Source organism: Procambarus clarkii, chromosome 20 (genome assembly GCF_040958095.1).
Source record: "Procambarus clarkii isolate CNS0578487 chromosome 20, FALCON_Pclarkii_2.0, whole genome shotgun sequence".
In the NCBI taxonomy this organism is placed as follows: Eukaryota; Metazoa; Arthropoda; class Malacostraca; order Decapoda; family Cambaridae; genus Procambarus; species Procambarus clarkii.
The window spans coordinates 14,866,418-14,881,138 of record NC_091169.1 but is presented as its reverse complement, the minus strand read 5'-3'; the positions used below and the strand labels follow the sequence as shown (position 1 = coordinate 14,881,138).

Sequence of the window (14,721 nt, the reverse complement as noted above, 5' to 3'; positions counted from 1 at the left end):
TTTAAACTAAAAGAGTGCCAGCTCACTCTGTTAGCATAATTATCCCTAAGGAGCTGAACTGCGAGATCGTAGCCATCATTATTTAGGGTTAAATTTGTTACCCCCCATTTTCAGCTTCACCCTTAAGTTGATCCTGGAGGTATGTGAATTTGGTGGGTTTAGAATCCACAAAGTCGAAAAATTTAGTCCAGATGTTGTTCCAACTTTCATTCTCTGTTCCAGAGAATGTTGGTAAACTGATTGAAGGCTATCTTGAGGTTATCTTGCAGTTTAACAGTTGCAGTAAAAGTAGCAGTAAAGGCAGTTTAACTTCTGGTTGAGTAGTGTTAGGGGAAGTTGTAGTTGTTGTTGCCTTACTCTGGGCAATTAATTTGATGAAAGGATCTAACTTGGCTTGAGTATCACCCTCATATTGTTCCAGTTCAGCCAAATACTTTTCTATCTGGCATTTGACTTCCTCAAATTTACCTGTTGCTACTCGAAATTTGGTTTCTAGTTCAACATTATCAACTGGAGATTGTTGTGACAGATCAAAGCATTTATTAATCTGTCCTAAGTGACCCTTGGGTCCTGTTAGAGGTTTTTCAGTTTTTTCTAGATCAGCCATGCTGGCTACTTAGTTGGAATATACAGGGTCTATAATATTATTTCTAATGTAACTAGGGTACTTGCTCATTATCCTGAGCAAGTACTATTGATAGTAGCCTAAGGTCAGATTTTCTATCACTAGGCTAAAATCCTACCTCCATGAAGGTTAGCACATTAAAATACTAATAAATATATATATAATCACACACAAATACTTTGAGAGGTAACCAATGTCACTGTGGGAATTCCTCAGGGTAGCCCTTCCTTATGGCCCTTGGTTAGTACAGAAACACTCATTATCACTCAACAGTGAAATGATTATAGGTAAACATATAAGCAAATAATTATAGATACATAACTTGTGCTGGTATTGGTTCCACCCTATATAAGATTGATAAAGATTAAGACACCCAAAAGATGGCACGAGCATGAATAGCCCGTAAGTGGTGGCCCTTTTGAGCCATTACCAGTATCATTAGCCGATACTGGACATCTGAGGAGGTGCGACTGCACCCTGCGTGACGGGAGATGTCTTCCCCGTGACCCTATATAAGGGTCTGCACAATTAATTAATAGTGCTAGGTTGTTTAATACTTAATACAACACTAGGATATAATAATGTAAATGAGACTAAGTTGATTTAGTTCAGCACTAGTCAATCTATATAAATAAAAATGTAAATGTTCGTTTGTTCAAAACTAAAATTCCGCGAAGTTCAAAGATCAAGATTTGCATGCAAATCTTTTTGCATGCTTCCAAAAGTTCTTTACAGATTGCTTTGAAATTTTTACACAGCGTTCCATTCGAATACGTACATGTTTTTATATACCTAATATATAGATGTCATGTCTGACAGGCAAAGACTTTTTTATTAACTTTTTCCATGTGAGGGAAATCTCTGAAAGCTCTTCTTCGAAACTTCTTACAGATTGCTTTGAAATTGTGACAACGTTGCATTCGAAAATGCGTGCGTTTTTATATACCTACTATTTGGATGTCACTTCCGTGACAGGTAAAAACATACTTTAAAAAAAACAGCGCCATCTGATAAATGTAAAATGCAACACACACTGTTTTTCATGTGATGGAAATCTCCAAAAGTTCTCCACAGATTGCTTAGAAATTTTGACACAACATTGCATTCAAATATGCTGTTACGGACCCGAGTCCAGCGTCGGAGCACAGAGCGGCGATGACAACGCCATCTGTGAGTCCACTCCTGAAACCCACTCCAAATGGACGACGCCATCTAGTGGTGACAGGATAGGCCAGCAATAAGTGTTGGATTCCTGTCCTAGTCAGCTCATGACGTAGCCGCTGCTGACCTCTGGTGAGGTGGTGCTTAGACAGTGAACGCCATCTATGGAGTGAAGAGGTGGACGTTTCTGTCTAAGCTTGTGAGTGAAGCGTCCCAGTATTAATGACGTGTCTGATTGCAGAGTCGACCTGGGACTGCTGTGTTGGACGATTGACCAGTCTACCCAAGGCAGCCAAGGTCTGTTCACGAGTCTGCTTTGAAGAAGCTGTGAGCCACCCCCGGACGAACTCTGTTGAGAGTATTAGCCTGCCTGTGGCGTGGCAGTGTCGGGAATCGCCTTATCCGGGGCTGGCTGGTGGAAGAGACTAGCCACTGTGGTGCTTAGTGAGAGTGATCAGCGGGTGACATGAGGCTCCTGCCTAGGGCTCGCAACCCTAGTATTGGTCGTGGAGTGGCCTAAACAGCGAGGCTGATCGGAACCTGCCAGCTACAGGCTGGATTGTGGTTGAAGGCCTCCACGTCGAAGCACCCAATGGGACTGTGATTTGGCTGGCCTGTGGCCAGGGTAGATTCGTCATAGTCATATTGGATTCATCGTGGGCCACGGAAGAAGGAACCAGGGCTACCCAGAGTGAGCATCGTTGAGCATCCAGTGTCTTCGGAGGAAGACGCAACTGTACACAAGTGTAGTAATAATCCCCGCGTGCGACTGTTATATATTTATATATGGTGATGGTAAATATATAAGAAAAACTGAAACATTTGTATCCCTCCCCCTTTAATTTAACTTGCGTTACAGAACACACCCCTTGAAAGCCTCTACTAACTTGGGGCCGGATTCCCAAACTCTACTACCATCAGAGAAGAACCCGGTTGCGTCCCAGTAGGGCCGTAACATATGCGCATGGTTTTATATATCTTCTATATAGATGTCATGTCTGTGACAGCTAAATACATGCTTTTTTTTAATAACATTGCCATCTGTTGGACGTAAAAGCAACACGCTATACTAAATATTTTACGATCTCATTTCGATGTTTCCAATTGAATTGTTAAATTGAATTTTCATATATTTCGATTTATTTTCATTTTGATTTAATTATGTTGTGTGACATTGCATTGAAATCGAGCTGTGCAGCTTACCATACCGTTCATTTAATGAGTATAGTTTATTATTTTATTTTTTCATTTCTTTTTTTTAACCGTTCTTTGTATTTTTCAGAGATTGGAACATCAGAGCAATTGATGTTCCAATGTTTCTGATGAGAATGCATCAGGCAGGGGAGTGGGCAATGGTGGGGAGGATGAGTGGGCTGGGGGAGTGGGCGATGGTGGGGAGGATGAGGGGATGGGGGAGTGTGGAAGACGAGGGAGTGGGGAATGGTGGGGGAGGATGTGGGAAAAGGGGAGTGGGGGATAGAAGGGAAAACAAATTGGATGGGTTAGGGGACGCGGGGGGGGGGGGCAGGATGAGGGGACGGGGAAGGGGGGAATGGTGGAGAGGACGATGGGATGGGGAAGAGTTAGGAGGACGAGGGGATGGGGGAGTGGGGAAACGGAGGGTAGCACGGGGGAGGGTCGGGAGATCTGGAGTCGGCAAACCAGACAATCTCTATATGTACACAGACAATGAAACAACAACAAATATTGTATACCCACAAACATTGTGAAATTAAACATATTAGAAATGTGCGCTCTCTTTTTTCTTTCTTCATTTCTGAGCCACAGCAACGTGTGGCCTGGTATAGCTAGTAGTAATATAAATTGGACTAGGTTGATCAATATTTAGTTCAACACTAGTCAATGGTAACATCCTACCCTAAAGCAGGTTGGCAACTAGCTACTAGAAATTTATGTTGGGCAGTGGAGACAAAGTCCAATATATTTTAATTGGGATTTTAGCTTATGTTAAATATTTCTCTAAACAAGAGAAATTAAATACTGCACACAATTGGTGTTGGTGGCCTCTCATTAACCTCTTGTGTATATAATATTTTATTAGTGACCTTCACAAAATTAAACACCACAAATTTAGTATAGATAAACTCCATGGAAAGGTAACCACAATTTAGTCGGATTTAATTTATGCGGTTATACTGCGCAGATATAACACTGCACGAATTTGGTGGATGTATTCCGTGAAACTGTTGAGAGGCTAGGCTACTGACCCGTCTTTGACTGGTGGTGTGTGTTTTAATATATTATTGATCGATTTAATGCACTGGTTTACTTAATTTGATAGACCAACAGTGATCTAGAATTGTAGGACCATTAAGAATCCATCTATGGTTCAAAGTACCATATATATGGTTCAATAACGAATAATTTCTGAATATGATGAACTGTTTTTGTTGTTGTTTTAGATTCAGTTACTCAGAACAAAAAGTTCCAAGCAGCACGAGCTATCTACATGCTATTTCTGGTTCATCTGGTTTCAGTGACCATAAAATATGTGGGGATATCTACCATTGATTGATTTGATTATTAATTCAAGAGATTATATTAAATTGTATTTATTACTGATGAGTGGACTGTATTTTTTAAATTTATTATCAACAGTAAACTTCCCTTCACACATTTAAGGGGGTTTCATATTTTAATCTTGCTGTAATTAAACAGTAGCTTTACTTACTAATGGGTTATATAACACTACTATGGGTTAGTTATAAATTATATATCCCATTGGTTGTGGGACGGTACGGCTCAACTTGTGGCTTGCTCACAATGTACTTGGGGGAACGTTGCAACGTAACATCTAGCAAGAACAGATATACCTCAATTGTAGCATATAATAGTAAATTTAATCAAGACTTACTCTTGTGGGTGGTGTTGCCATGTGCCCTAATGACTTATCTAGACAGAACATTCATTGCCCAACTATTCTGAGCTAAATAAACCGACAATGTATATATTAAGCAGAATTGCCCCAAGACTGACCTTGGTACTCTCCATGGTTGTGTCCAGCCATTAACATTTGTCACCCGTATGTGTTGGTACGTATATGTCTATAACCAGACACATACACATCTACACCTGTGTATGTGCCTATAACCAAACATACATTGTAACTCAACTTGGCCTATCCCTGGGTAAGTCGGTCCAACCACTAATACTTCACAAGTATTAGACAAAGCACTGTCTATACTGATGCGGCCACTTGTTCCCACTGGAACACATCTTGGATTCAGGACTGCCCTGATGGAACTAACTCTTGGCGCCCAAGATACCCTCTTTATCACTTCTGCGGACATAAATGTCATTAGCAACACAGTAACTACACAGGGATCAAATATGATGGCAGCTTTCCACCGAGGAACAGAAAATGTGGTCGGGTGCACTCAGTAGATTGCGTTGACATCGTCACCTCCCTCAACAGAGGGCATTGTCATCGACCCACCTTCTAAGGCAGGGGTCTCCAAACTTTTCAATGTAAGCGCCACATTATATATTTCCCATATTTATACGGGCCGGAGGAATAAAAAATGAAAAAAAAACAAAAAACAAATCAGTGCCAGTAATTTAATTTCCTCAAATATTAAAGTATAAACATGGAAAAATTAAAACATATCTTTTTGGAAAAAATCAGGGTAAACTAAATAGATTCCTGCCTTTAGTTTTATGCAACCAAATTAGTGTGACGAATGATACTGTCGTTTTGACTTCAAAATTTCATTAAAATCGGGTTCCAGATTAGATGAGCCAATTGTAAGAATTGATTTCAAGTGATCATCAGACAAATTTGCTCGATAGTTAGATTTCACATACTTCATTTTGGAAAAAGTTTGTTCACACAAGTATGTTGAACCAAAAATGGACACAAAACTACAAGCAAACTTTATCAAATTTGGAAACTGATCTGGCTGCAGGCATTTATAAAACTCAATCAGATTTCCTTCTCTATACTTATCTTTCAGTCTGTCATCTGCCTGGAGATCAATAATTTCCATTTGAAATTGAGTTGGAAGATTTTCAGCATTGCAGTCAAATGGATTATGAAAGAGCCTGATTTCATTTGCTTTGGCATCAAGGTCAGCAAATCGCTTCTGAAACTGTTTTTTCAAATCTGAAATTATTTCATTTGCAAATGAAAAAGGAAATTCAACTTTACTTTCTGCATGAAATTTTTCACAACATGGAAAATGAGCAAAATTCTTAACCTTCACCTGGCCTTCAAGTAGCGCAAGTTTTGCTCTGAATGCCTTGACATGAACAAAGTAGTCACTGATCAAATTTGTTTTGCCTTGCAATTTCAGATTCAAGTTATTCATATGACCTGTCATATCTGCAAAAAATGCCAATTTCCAAATCCATTCACATTCTGATAATAATGGCTGAGGTTTATTTTTCTCTGTGAGAAATAAATCAATTTCTAATCTGAGCTCAAAGAAATGCAGCAAAACCTTTCTACAACTAAGCCATCTAACTGCTGTATAATAAGGCAAGTTAACAAACTCCGTATCAATTTCTTTCAAGAAATCACGGAACTGGCGATGGTTGAGTGCATGAGATCTAATGAAATTAACCACAGAAACAACAGGTTTCATGACACAAGACATATCAACATATTTTAGGCACAATGATTGTTGATGGATTAGGCAATGCAGAAAAATGGGTTTTGAGAATCCTCCAACCTCACAAGCTGTTGTAATTTGCCCAACCAAACCCTTCTTTGTCCCAGACATATTCTTTCCTCCATCAATTGTCACACACTGCACTTGTTTCCATTCCAGGTTATATTCTGTCATAGTTTTACTTACTTCATTGAAAATGTCCTCTCCAGTTGTTGTGGTGTGCATGCTGTGAACTGATGCTAATTCTTGGCTCACATTAAATTCACTATCAACACCACGAATGAATACTAAGAGCTGAGAAGTATCACACACATCAGTTGATTCATCCAACGCAAGAGAATACCAACAAAATCTTTTTTTTTCCTTTATTTGCCGAATTATGTCGCCTCCTAAATCTTCAATTCTACGAGCAACAGTATTTGACCCAAGACTTATCATTTTGAAGAGGTTTACTTTTTCTGGACATACCTCTCCTGCTGCTTCCACTATACACTCTTTTATGATACTACCATCAGTGAAAGGTTTTCCTTTTTTAGCCAACACATAGGCAACTTTGTAACTGGCTCTAGTTGAATTTTCATTTTCAGATTTTTTCTTACTGAAAACAGCTTGTTGAGAATGCAGACTGTGCTGAAATGATTCAAACTTTTTAGTGCGTTCTGCTCCTGTGATGTAAGAATAACTTGAGCCATGTTTAGATTCATAGTGCCGACGAATATTGTATTCCTTCAGAACAGCAACACTGTCTCTACATATTATGCATAAAGCTTTATCATTTGCTATCACAAAAAAGTACTTTATCTTCCATTCGTCATTGAACCGACGGCACTCACTGTCCACTTTTCTTTTCTTTATCTTTTCCATATCTGAAAACATAAGGGTAAAATAAATGAAATAAATTCTACAGGAAAAAAACAGCTTGTATGTGGTGTTAAAAAGCATAGCATATTATTATAAAGTGGTAAATATTATGGCAACAGCTTTCGTTGATAAACTTAATGGTTACCATTTTAACTATTTTAAACATGCAATATTTTTGGCTACAATAGTATTATTGCTATTTTGTATAACTAAGATAAAGGCATTGTCAAAGTACAGAGAAAAGAATATTGTACAGTGTTTGTGCTCCCTGAAACGGAAGCAGTGAAGCCCCACTCGCCCTCCATCCCCACAATATACAGTTATACACAACTGATTGGTTGTAATGCACAACACATACCTACCAGTATTAGTATCTGTGCGTCACACTATCGAGAGAGAGGAAAACTGACTTGGGTTGAGCGCCACCAGTCAGCAGCCCCAGCTTTGAATAATTCTGCGATGCCATTCGTACGATAATTATTTTTTCAAGGCCACCACACAGGGATTTGTTTGGAGGGCCGGATGAAATTATGTGGCGGGCCGGATGTGGCCCGCGGGCCATAGTTTGGAGACCCCTGTCCTAAGGGAATTGTGGTCGGTAGTGGTCCACAGATAACTAGACACATGCACGCCCACACACGTGTATATGTTGGCGTGTCTGTGTTAATAACAAAACACATACATGCCAACTCCCGTGTACGAGTGGGGGTGTATGTGTATATAACAAAACAGTTACACATTTACTTCCGTGTATGAGGGCGTGTCTGTATATATAACCAGATACATACATGCCTATTCCCATGTATTTACCTAGTTGTGCTTGTGGGGGTTGAACTCTGCTCTTTTGGCCTGCCTTTCAACTGTCAATCAATCAACTGTTACTAATTACAATTTTCTTTCACACACACACACGCACACAGGAAGTAGCCTTTAACAACTAACTCCCATGTACCTATTTACTGCTAGGTAACAGGGGTCATCAGGGTGAAAGAAACTTTGCCCATTGTTTCTCGCCGGCACCAGGAATCGAACCCCGGACCACAGGATTATGTGCCAGCATGCTGTCCACTCAGCCACTGGCCCCCACATACATGCATGTGTGTGGACGTGTATGTGTCTATACCCAGACACATACACGTCTAGAATGACTGCCAACTCTCTTAACACCTTTATCTTCAATATGCTCCTTTTGAAAGAAGTTTTTGACGAGGCCTTTTTTACAACTTCCTCTGAAATTCTATGGTGGCATCACCTTGCTTCCTTCATACATGTTACCGGACTTATAAGAAGGGATCATTATTTCAACATAAAATTTTTGCCTTATGTCACGAATGTGGGTGTGTGGTGATGACCTTTATATATTGTCTAGGGAAATAGAAGCTTTTACTTGAGCCAAGGGAAGATCAAGGAGTAGGGAAACAGCCAAGTACAAAAGACACAAATTTATATGTAAGTCACACTATATAACATATGGCGATAATTGTACTCCTTTTGACTCAAGGTCAATCTGAAAGTAACAACCTGGTTATTAAAACTCCCAAACGGGCTCTGGACACCCTATGGCTCTCAGTCCCAACCCTGGAACTGAGCACACAGCCACTACACCACCCCACCTGTGACACACATATATATAAACCACTAGGAAACCTGGATTCTCTCTCACAAAACAGCACCATAGACTGCCTGAGTACTCTAGACTATCTTGCAACGCTGTTAAGATAAAACTATGGCTTATCTGATTCTACGGCCGGAGAAAAACCCTCAGTAAGAAAGGTCTGGTCTTCAACGTTCCACTTCCACTCAGGTCAAGATGGCGTCCACCATTCTTGCGTCATCGCCCCTTAATACTCTATTCCTAACATTTACAATCAAACGTTTTATTCACTTCATTTACCATATTCCCCATGCATGCTTTTTAATTGAGTCCATTTTTTCCCTCACATAGTTTGGCTATTCCAATACACATTATTCCTAGACAATCTCCAGCTAAGAGGGTACTACTTTGCTTTGCGGAGTATTACTGGTGACTCGCGGCCTCCCAGTTATCAGCTGCAGATTTATTTCAAGAAAACATTCTCCAATGTGTCCACCAACACTTTATAATAAGAACTAACCTCCACAGTAGGTAAGGTTCATAACACCTTACACCCTACAGATGTTACTTCTGACCTGCTGGTATTATAAATATTGTTCAGTTTAACCCTTAACATACCAAGCCTTTGTCGTCAACGTTGTTTACCATTTGGGGTCTTCTGGGGACCCCATTTTTTTCGTTATTTCACAAATATTTGTTCTGTCAGATTGTTTAAATATATTTTTGAATTCAAAATATGTCACAGAACTCCTACAAGACCTGAATGTGTTCTGGTCCTGTACAAAACAAGAAATAAACCAATCATCTTCTGTAACGTAGTATAGAGTGGGGTCTTGCAGGGACCCCCAAGTGCGTTTTCATTATTTTACGGTTTTTGAAAGAACGCATTATAAGCATAAAAATGAAATATATATCGTCACCTCATCCGGGAGGAATAGAAAAATCAAAGTTAAATTGGTTGTTATAGTTACGGCAGGATCACAAAAATCACTATCTGGGGTCCACCCAGGACCCCCCCCCCCCCTCTTTGGTATGTTAAGGGCTAACCGTAAATTCTTGAATTAATTAATTTATTAATTAATTAAAGGCCTGGCATTACCCGGGATGGTCAGTCTGTCTCCCGTCTGTCCTTTTATATATCCATCCATCTATCTATCTGCCTAACTATATATTCAGAGTGTCAACCAAGAGGTGGAGGCAGGCCTGGATGAGTTAACCTAGAGGTGGAGGCAGGCCTGGATGAGTTAACCTAGACGTGGAGGCAGGCCTGGATGTGTCAACCTAGAGGTGCTGACAGACCTGGATTTGTCAAGGACGAGACGGTTAGTGAAGTCCGTTAGAAAGTGTCTCTTCTCATCGTGTTTCCGTACAGGTAAAACACCATTCATGAAACTATTCTAAACAAATATTTTGTTCGTCAGCTGTTGTTGTTGTTGTATTTGGCAGAGACAAGTTTAGGAATATTGGGTGTTGTGGTTTTGTCTCGGCGGTGACTGGGGGAGGCAGTTCTTGTCCCGTAAGTATCGGAGAGAAGCGGCAAGGTCGCACTGGGCACTCCTGGATACTCTCACAGGAACTGGTCGCCCTCGGCCCTCCTGGACTCTCTCACAGGAGCAGGTCGCCCTCGGCCCTCCTGGATACTCTCACAGGAGCAGGTCGCCCTCGGCTCTCCTGGACACTCACAGGAGCAGGTCGCCCTCGGCCCTCCTGGATACTCTCACAGGAGCAGGTCGCCCTTGGCCCTCCTGGACACTCTCACAGGAATAGGTCGCCCTCGGCCCTCCTGGACACTCTCACAGGAATAGGTCGCCCTCGGCCCTCCTGGACACTCTCACAGGAGCAGGTAGACGCTCTCTTGCTGATCAGTAAAGTGCGTCCCATGTTAATGGAGTTGAAACAAAGGTGTTAGAGTGGGGCTAGGAGGGTTACTAGGCTCTCCTGACACAGCACAGGACTGACACAGAGGATTTCATCTTCATGTGAATTATGTGATGTGAATTACGTTAATATTTCCTTGGCGGATAAATTTAGCAGTAACCGAGGATTATACCTTGAGATTATCTTGAGATGATTTCGGGGCTTTAGTGTCCCCGCGGCCCGGTCCTCGACCAGGCCTCCACCCCCAGGAAGTAGCCCGTGACAGCTGACTAACACCCAGGTACCTATTTTACTGCTAGGTAACAGGGGCATAGGGTGAAAGAAACTCTGCCCAATGTTTCTCGCCGGCGCCTGGGATCGAACCCAGGACCACAGGATCACAAGTCCAGTGTGCTGTCCGCTCGGCCGACCGGCTCCCACCTATTCGCACACTCTGTAGAACACAGCCCTGGCCCTGAACAGTTGGCTCCTACTGAACACAACCCTAGCCCTGAACTGCTGGATCATACTGAACACAGCCCTAGACCTGAACTGTTGGCTCCTACTGAACACAGCCCTAGCCCTGAACTGTTGGGTCGTTCTGAACACAGCCCTATCCCTGAACTGTTGGCTCTTACCGAACGCAGCCCTAGCCCTGAACTGTTGGCTCCTACTGAATACAGCCCTAGCCCTGAACTGTTGGCTCCTACTGAATAAAGCCGTAGCCCTGAACTATTGGTTCATATTGAACACAGTTCTAGCCCTGAACTGTTAGATCATATTGAACACAGCCCTAGCCCTAAACTGTTGGCTCATACTGAACACAGCCCTAGCCCTGAACTGTTGGCTCAAATCTCAAATTGAAAACAGCCCTAGCCCTGAACTGTTGGCTCCAATTGAAAACAGCCCTAGCCCTGAACTTTTGGCTCCTACTGAAGATAGACCTAGCCCTGAACTGTTGGTTGTTACTGAATACAGCCCTAACCCTGAACTGTTGACTCCAACTAAACACAGTCCTAGCCCTGAACTGTTAGCTCCTACTAAACACAGCCCTAACCCAGAACTGTTGGTTCCTTCTGAGCACAGCGCCAGCCCTGAACTGTTGGCTCCTACTAAACACAGCCCTAGCCCTGAATTGTTGGCTCCTACTGAACACAGCCATTGCCCTGAACTGTTGGCTCTTACTGAACACAGCCATAGCCCTGAACTGCTGGCTACTACTGAACCCAGCACTAGCCCTGAACTGTTGCCTCCTACTGAACACAGCCCTAGCCCTGAACTGTTGGCTCCTACTGAATACAGACCAAGCCCTGAACTGTTGGCTCCTACTAAACACAGCCCTAGCCCTGAACTGTTGGTGCCTACTGAACACAGCCCTAGCCCTGAACTGTTAGATCCTACTGAACACACCCATAGCCCTGAACTGTTGGCTCCTATTGAACACAGCCCAAGCCCTAAACTGTTTGCTCCTACTGAACACAGCCCTAGCCCTGAACTGTTGACTCTTACTGAACACAGCCCTACCTTTGTAATGTTGGCTTCTTCTGAACACAGCCCAAGCCCTGAACTGCTGGTTCCTACTGAACACAGCCCTAGCCCAACCATTGTTGGCTGCTACTGAACACAGCCCTAGCCCAACCATTGTTGGCTGTTTCTGAACACAGCCCAGCCCTGAACTGTTGGCTGCTATTGAACACAGCCCCTAGTACTGAACAGTTGGCTCCTACTGAACACAGCCCTAGCCCTAAACTGTTGGCTCCTACTGAATACAGCCCTAGCCCTGAACTGTTGGCTCCTACTGAACACAGCCCTAGCCCTGAATTGTTGGGTCGTTCTGAACACAGCCCCATCTCTGAACTGTTGGCTCCTACCGATCGCAGCCCTAGCCCTGAAATGTTGGCTCATACTGAACACAGCCCAAGCCCTGAACTGTTGGCTCCTACTGAACACAGCTTTAGCCCTGAACTGTTGGCTCATTTTGAACACAGCCCTAGCCCTGAACTGTTAGCCCGTACTGAAGACAGCCCTAGCCCTAAACTGTTGGCTCCAACTGAACACAGCCCTAGCTCTGATCTGTTGGCTCATACTGAACACAGCCCTAGCCCTGAACTGTTGGCTGGTACTAAACACAGCCCAAGCCCTGAACTGTTGGCTCTTACTGAACACAGCCCTAGCCCTGAACTGTTAGCTCCAACTGAACACAGCCCTAGCCCTGAACTGTTAGCTCCTACTGAACACAGCCCTAGCCCTGAACTGCTACCTCCTTCTAAACATCGCCCAAGCCCTGAACTGTTGGCTCCTACTGAACACATTCCTAGCTCTGAACTGTTGGCTCTTACTGAACACAGCCCTAGCCCTGAACTGTTAGCTCCTACTGAACACAGCTCTACCCCTGAAATGTTGGCTTCTTCTGAACACAGCCCACGCCCTGAACTGTTGGTTCCTACTGAACACAGCCCTAGCCCAATTATTGTTGACTGCTACTGAACACAGCCCAGCCCTGAACTGTTGGCTTCTACTGAACACATCCTTAGCCCTGAACCATTGGCTCCTACTGAGCCCTAGACATGAACTGTTGGCTCCTACTGAACACAGCCGTAGCCCTGTACTATTGGCTCCTACTGAGCCCTAACCCTTGAACTGTTGGCTCCTACTGAACACAGCCCAAGCCCTGAACTGTTTATTTCTACTGAACGAAACCCTAGCCCTGAACTGTTGGCTCCTACTGAACAGAGTCCTAACCAGGAATTGTTGCCTCCTACTGAACACAGCCCTACCCCTGAACTGTTGGTTCCTACTGATCAAAGCCCTAGCCCTAAATTGTTAGCTCATATTGAACACAGGTCTATCCCTGAACTGTTGGCTTCTACTAAACACACTCTAGGCCCTGAACTATTAGCTGCTACTGAACACAGCCCTAGCCCTAAACTGTTGGCTCACACTGAACAGAGCCTTAGACCTGAACTGTTGGCTCTTACTGAACACAGCCCTAGCCCTGAACTTTTGGCTCTTACTGAACAAACCCCTAACCCTGAACTATTGACTCCTTCTGAACACAGCCCTTCCCTGAACTGTTGGCTTCTAATGAACACAGCCCAGACCTTAACTGTTGGCTCATACTGAACTCAGCCCTAGCCTTGAACTATTGGCTCATATTGAACACAGTCATTGCCCTGAACTGTTGGCTCCGGGCTATGGCTGGTGTAGGCCAGGCTATAGCACCATAGTGGTGTAGGCTAGGCTATACTGGTGTAGGCCAGGCCATAGTGGTGTAGGTCAGGCTATAGTTCCATAGTTGACTGTTGGCTCCTACCGAGCCAACATAGTACCATAGTGGTATAAGCCAGGCTATATTGGTGTAGGTCAGGCAATAGTATCATAGTGGTGTAGGTCAGGCTATAGTACCATAGTGGTGTACGTCAGGCTATAGTACCATAGTGGTGTAGGCCAGGCTATAGCACCATAGTGGTGTACGTCAGGCTATAGTACCATAGTGGTGTAGGCCAGGCAATAGTACCACAGTGGTGTAGGTCAGGCTATAGTACCATAGTGGTGTAGGTCAGGCTATAGTACCATAGTGGTGTAGGTCAGGCTATAGTACCATAGTGGTGTACGTCAGGCTATAGTACCATAGTGGTGTAGGCCAGGCAATAGTACCACAGTGGTGTAGGCCAGGCTATAGTACCATAGTGGTGTAGGTCAGGCTATAGTACCATAGTGGTGTACGTCAGGCTATAGTACCATAGTGGTGTAGGCCAGACAATAGTATCATAGTGGTGTAGGTCAGGCTATAGTACCATAGTGGTGTAGGCCAGGCAATAGTACCACAGTGGTGTAGGTCAGGCTATAGTACCATAGTGGTGTAGGTCAGGCTATAGTACCATAGTGGTGTAGGCCAGGCAATAGTACCACAGTGGTGTAGGCCAGGCAATAGTACCACAGTGGTGTAGGTCAGGCTATAGTACCATAGTGGTGTAGGCCAGGCTATAGCA

General features: G+C 43.3%; 1 protein-coding gene across 1 annotated transcript; it reads left to right on the top strand.

Moving 5' to 3' along the window:
• Positions 1-10,143: 10,143 nt before the first annotated feature.
• LOC138366711 (uncharacterized) lies at positions 10,144-13,852 on the top strand. The gene is made up of 5 exons (XM_069327983.1): positions 10,144-10,194; positions 11,213-11,427; positions 11,600-12,335; positions 12,446-13,164; positions 13,393-13,852. Exons 1-5 carry the CDS (start codon positions 10,144-10,146, stop codon positions 13,850-13,852), a joined length of 2,181 nt encoding a protein of 726 aa, XP_069184084.1.
• Positions 13,853-14,721: the final 869 nt, after the last annotated feature.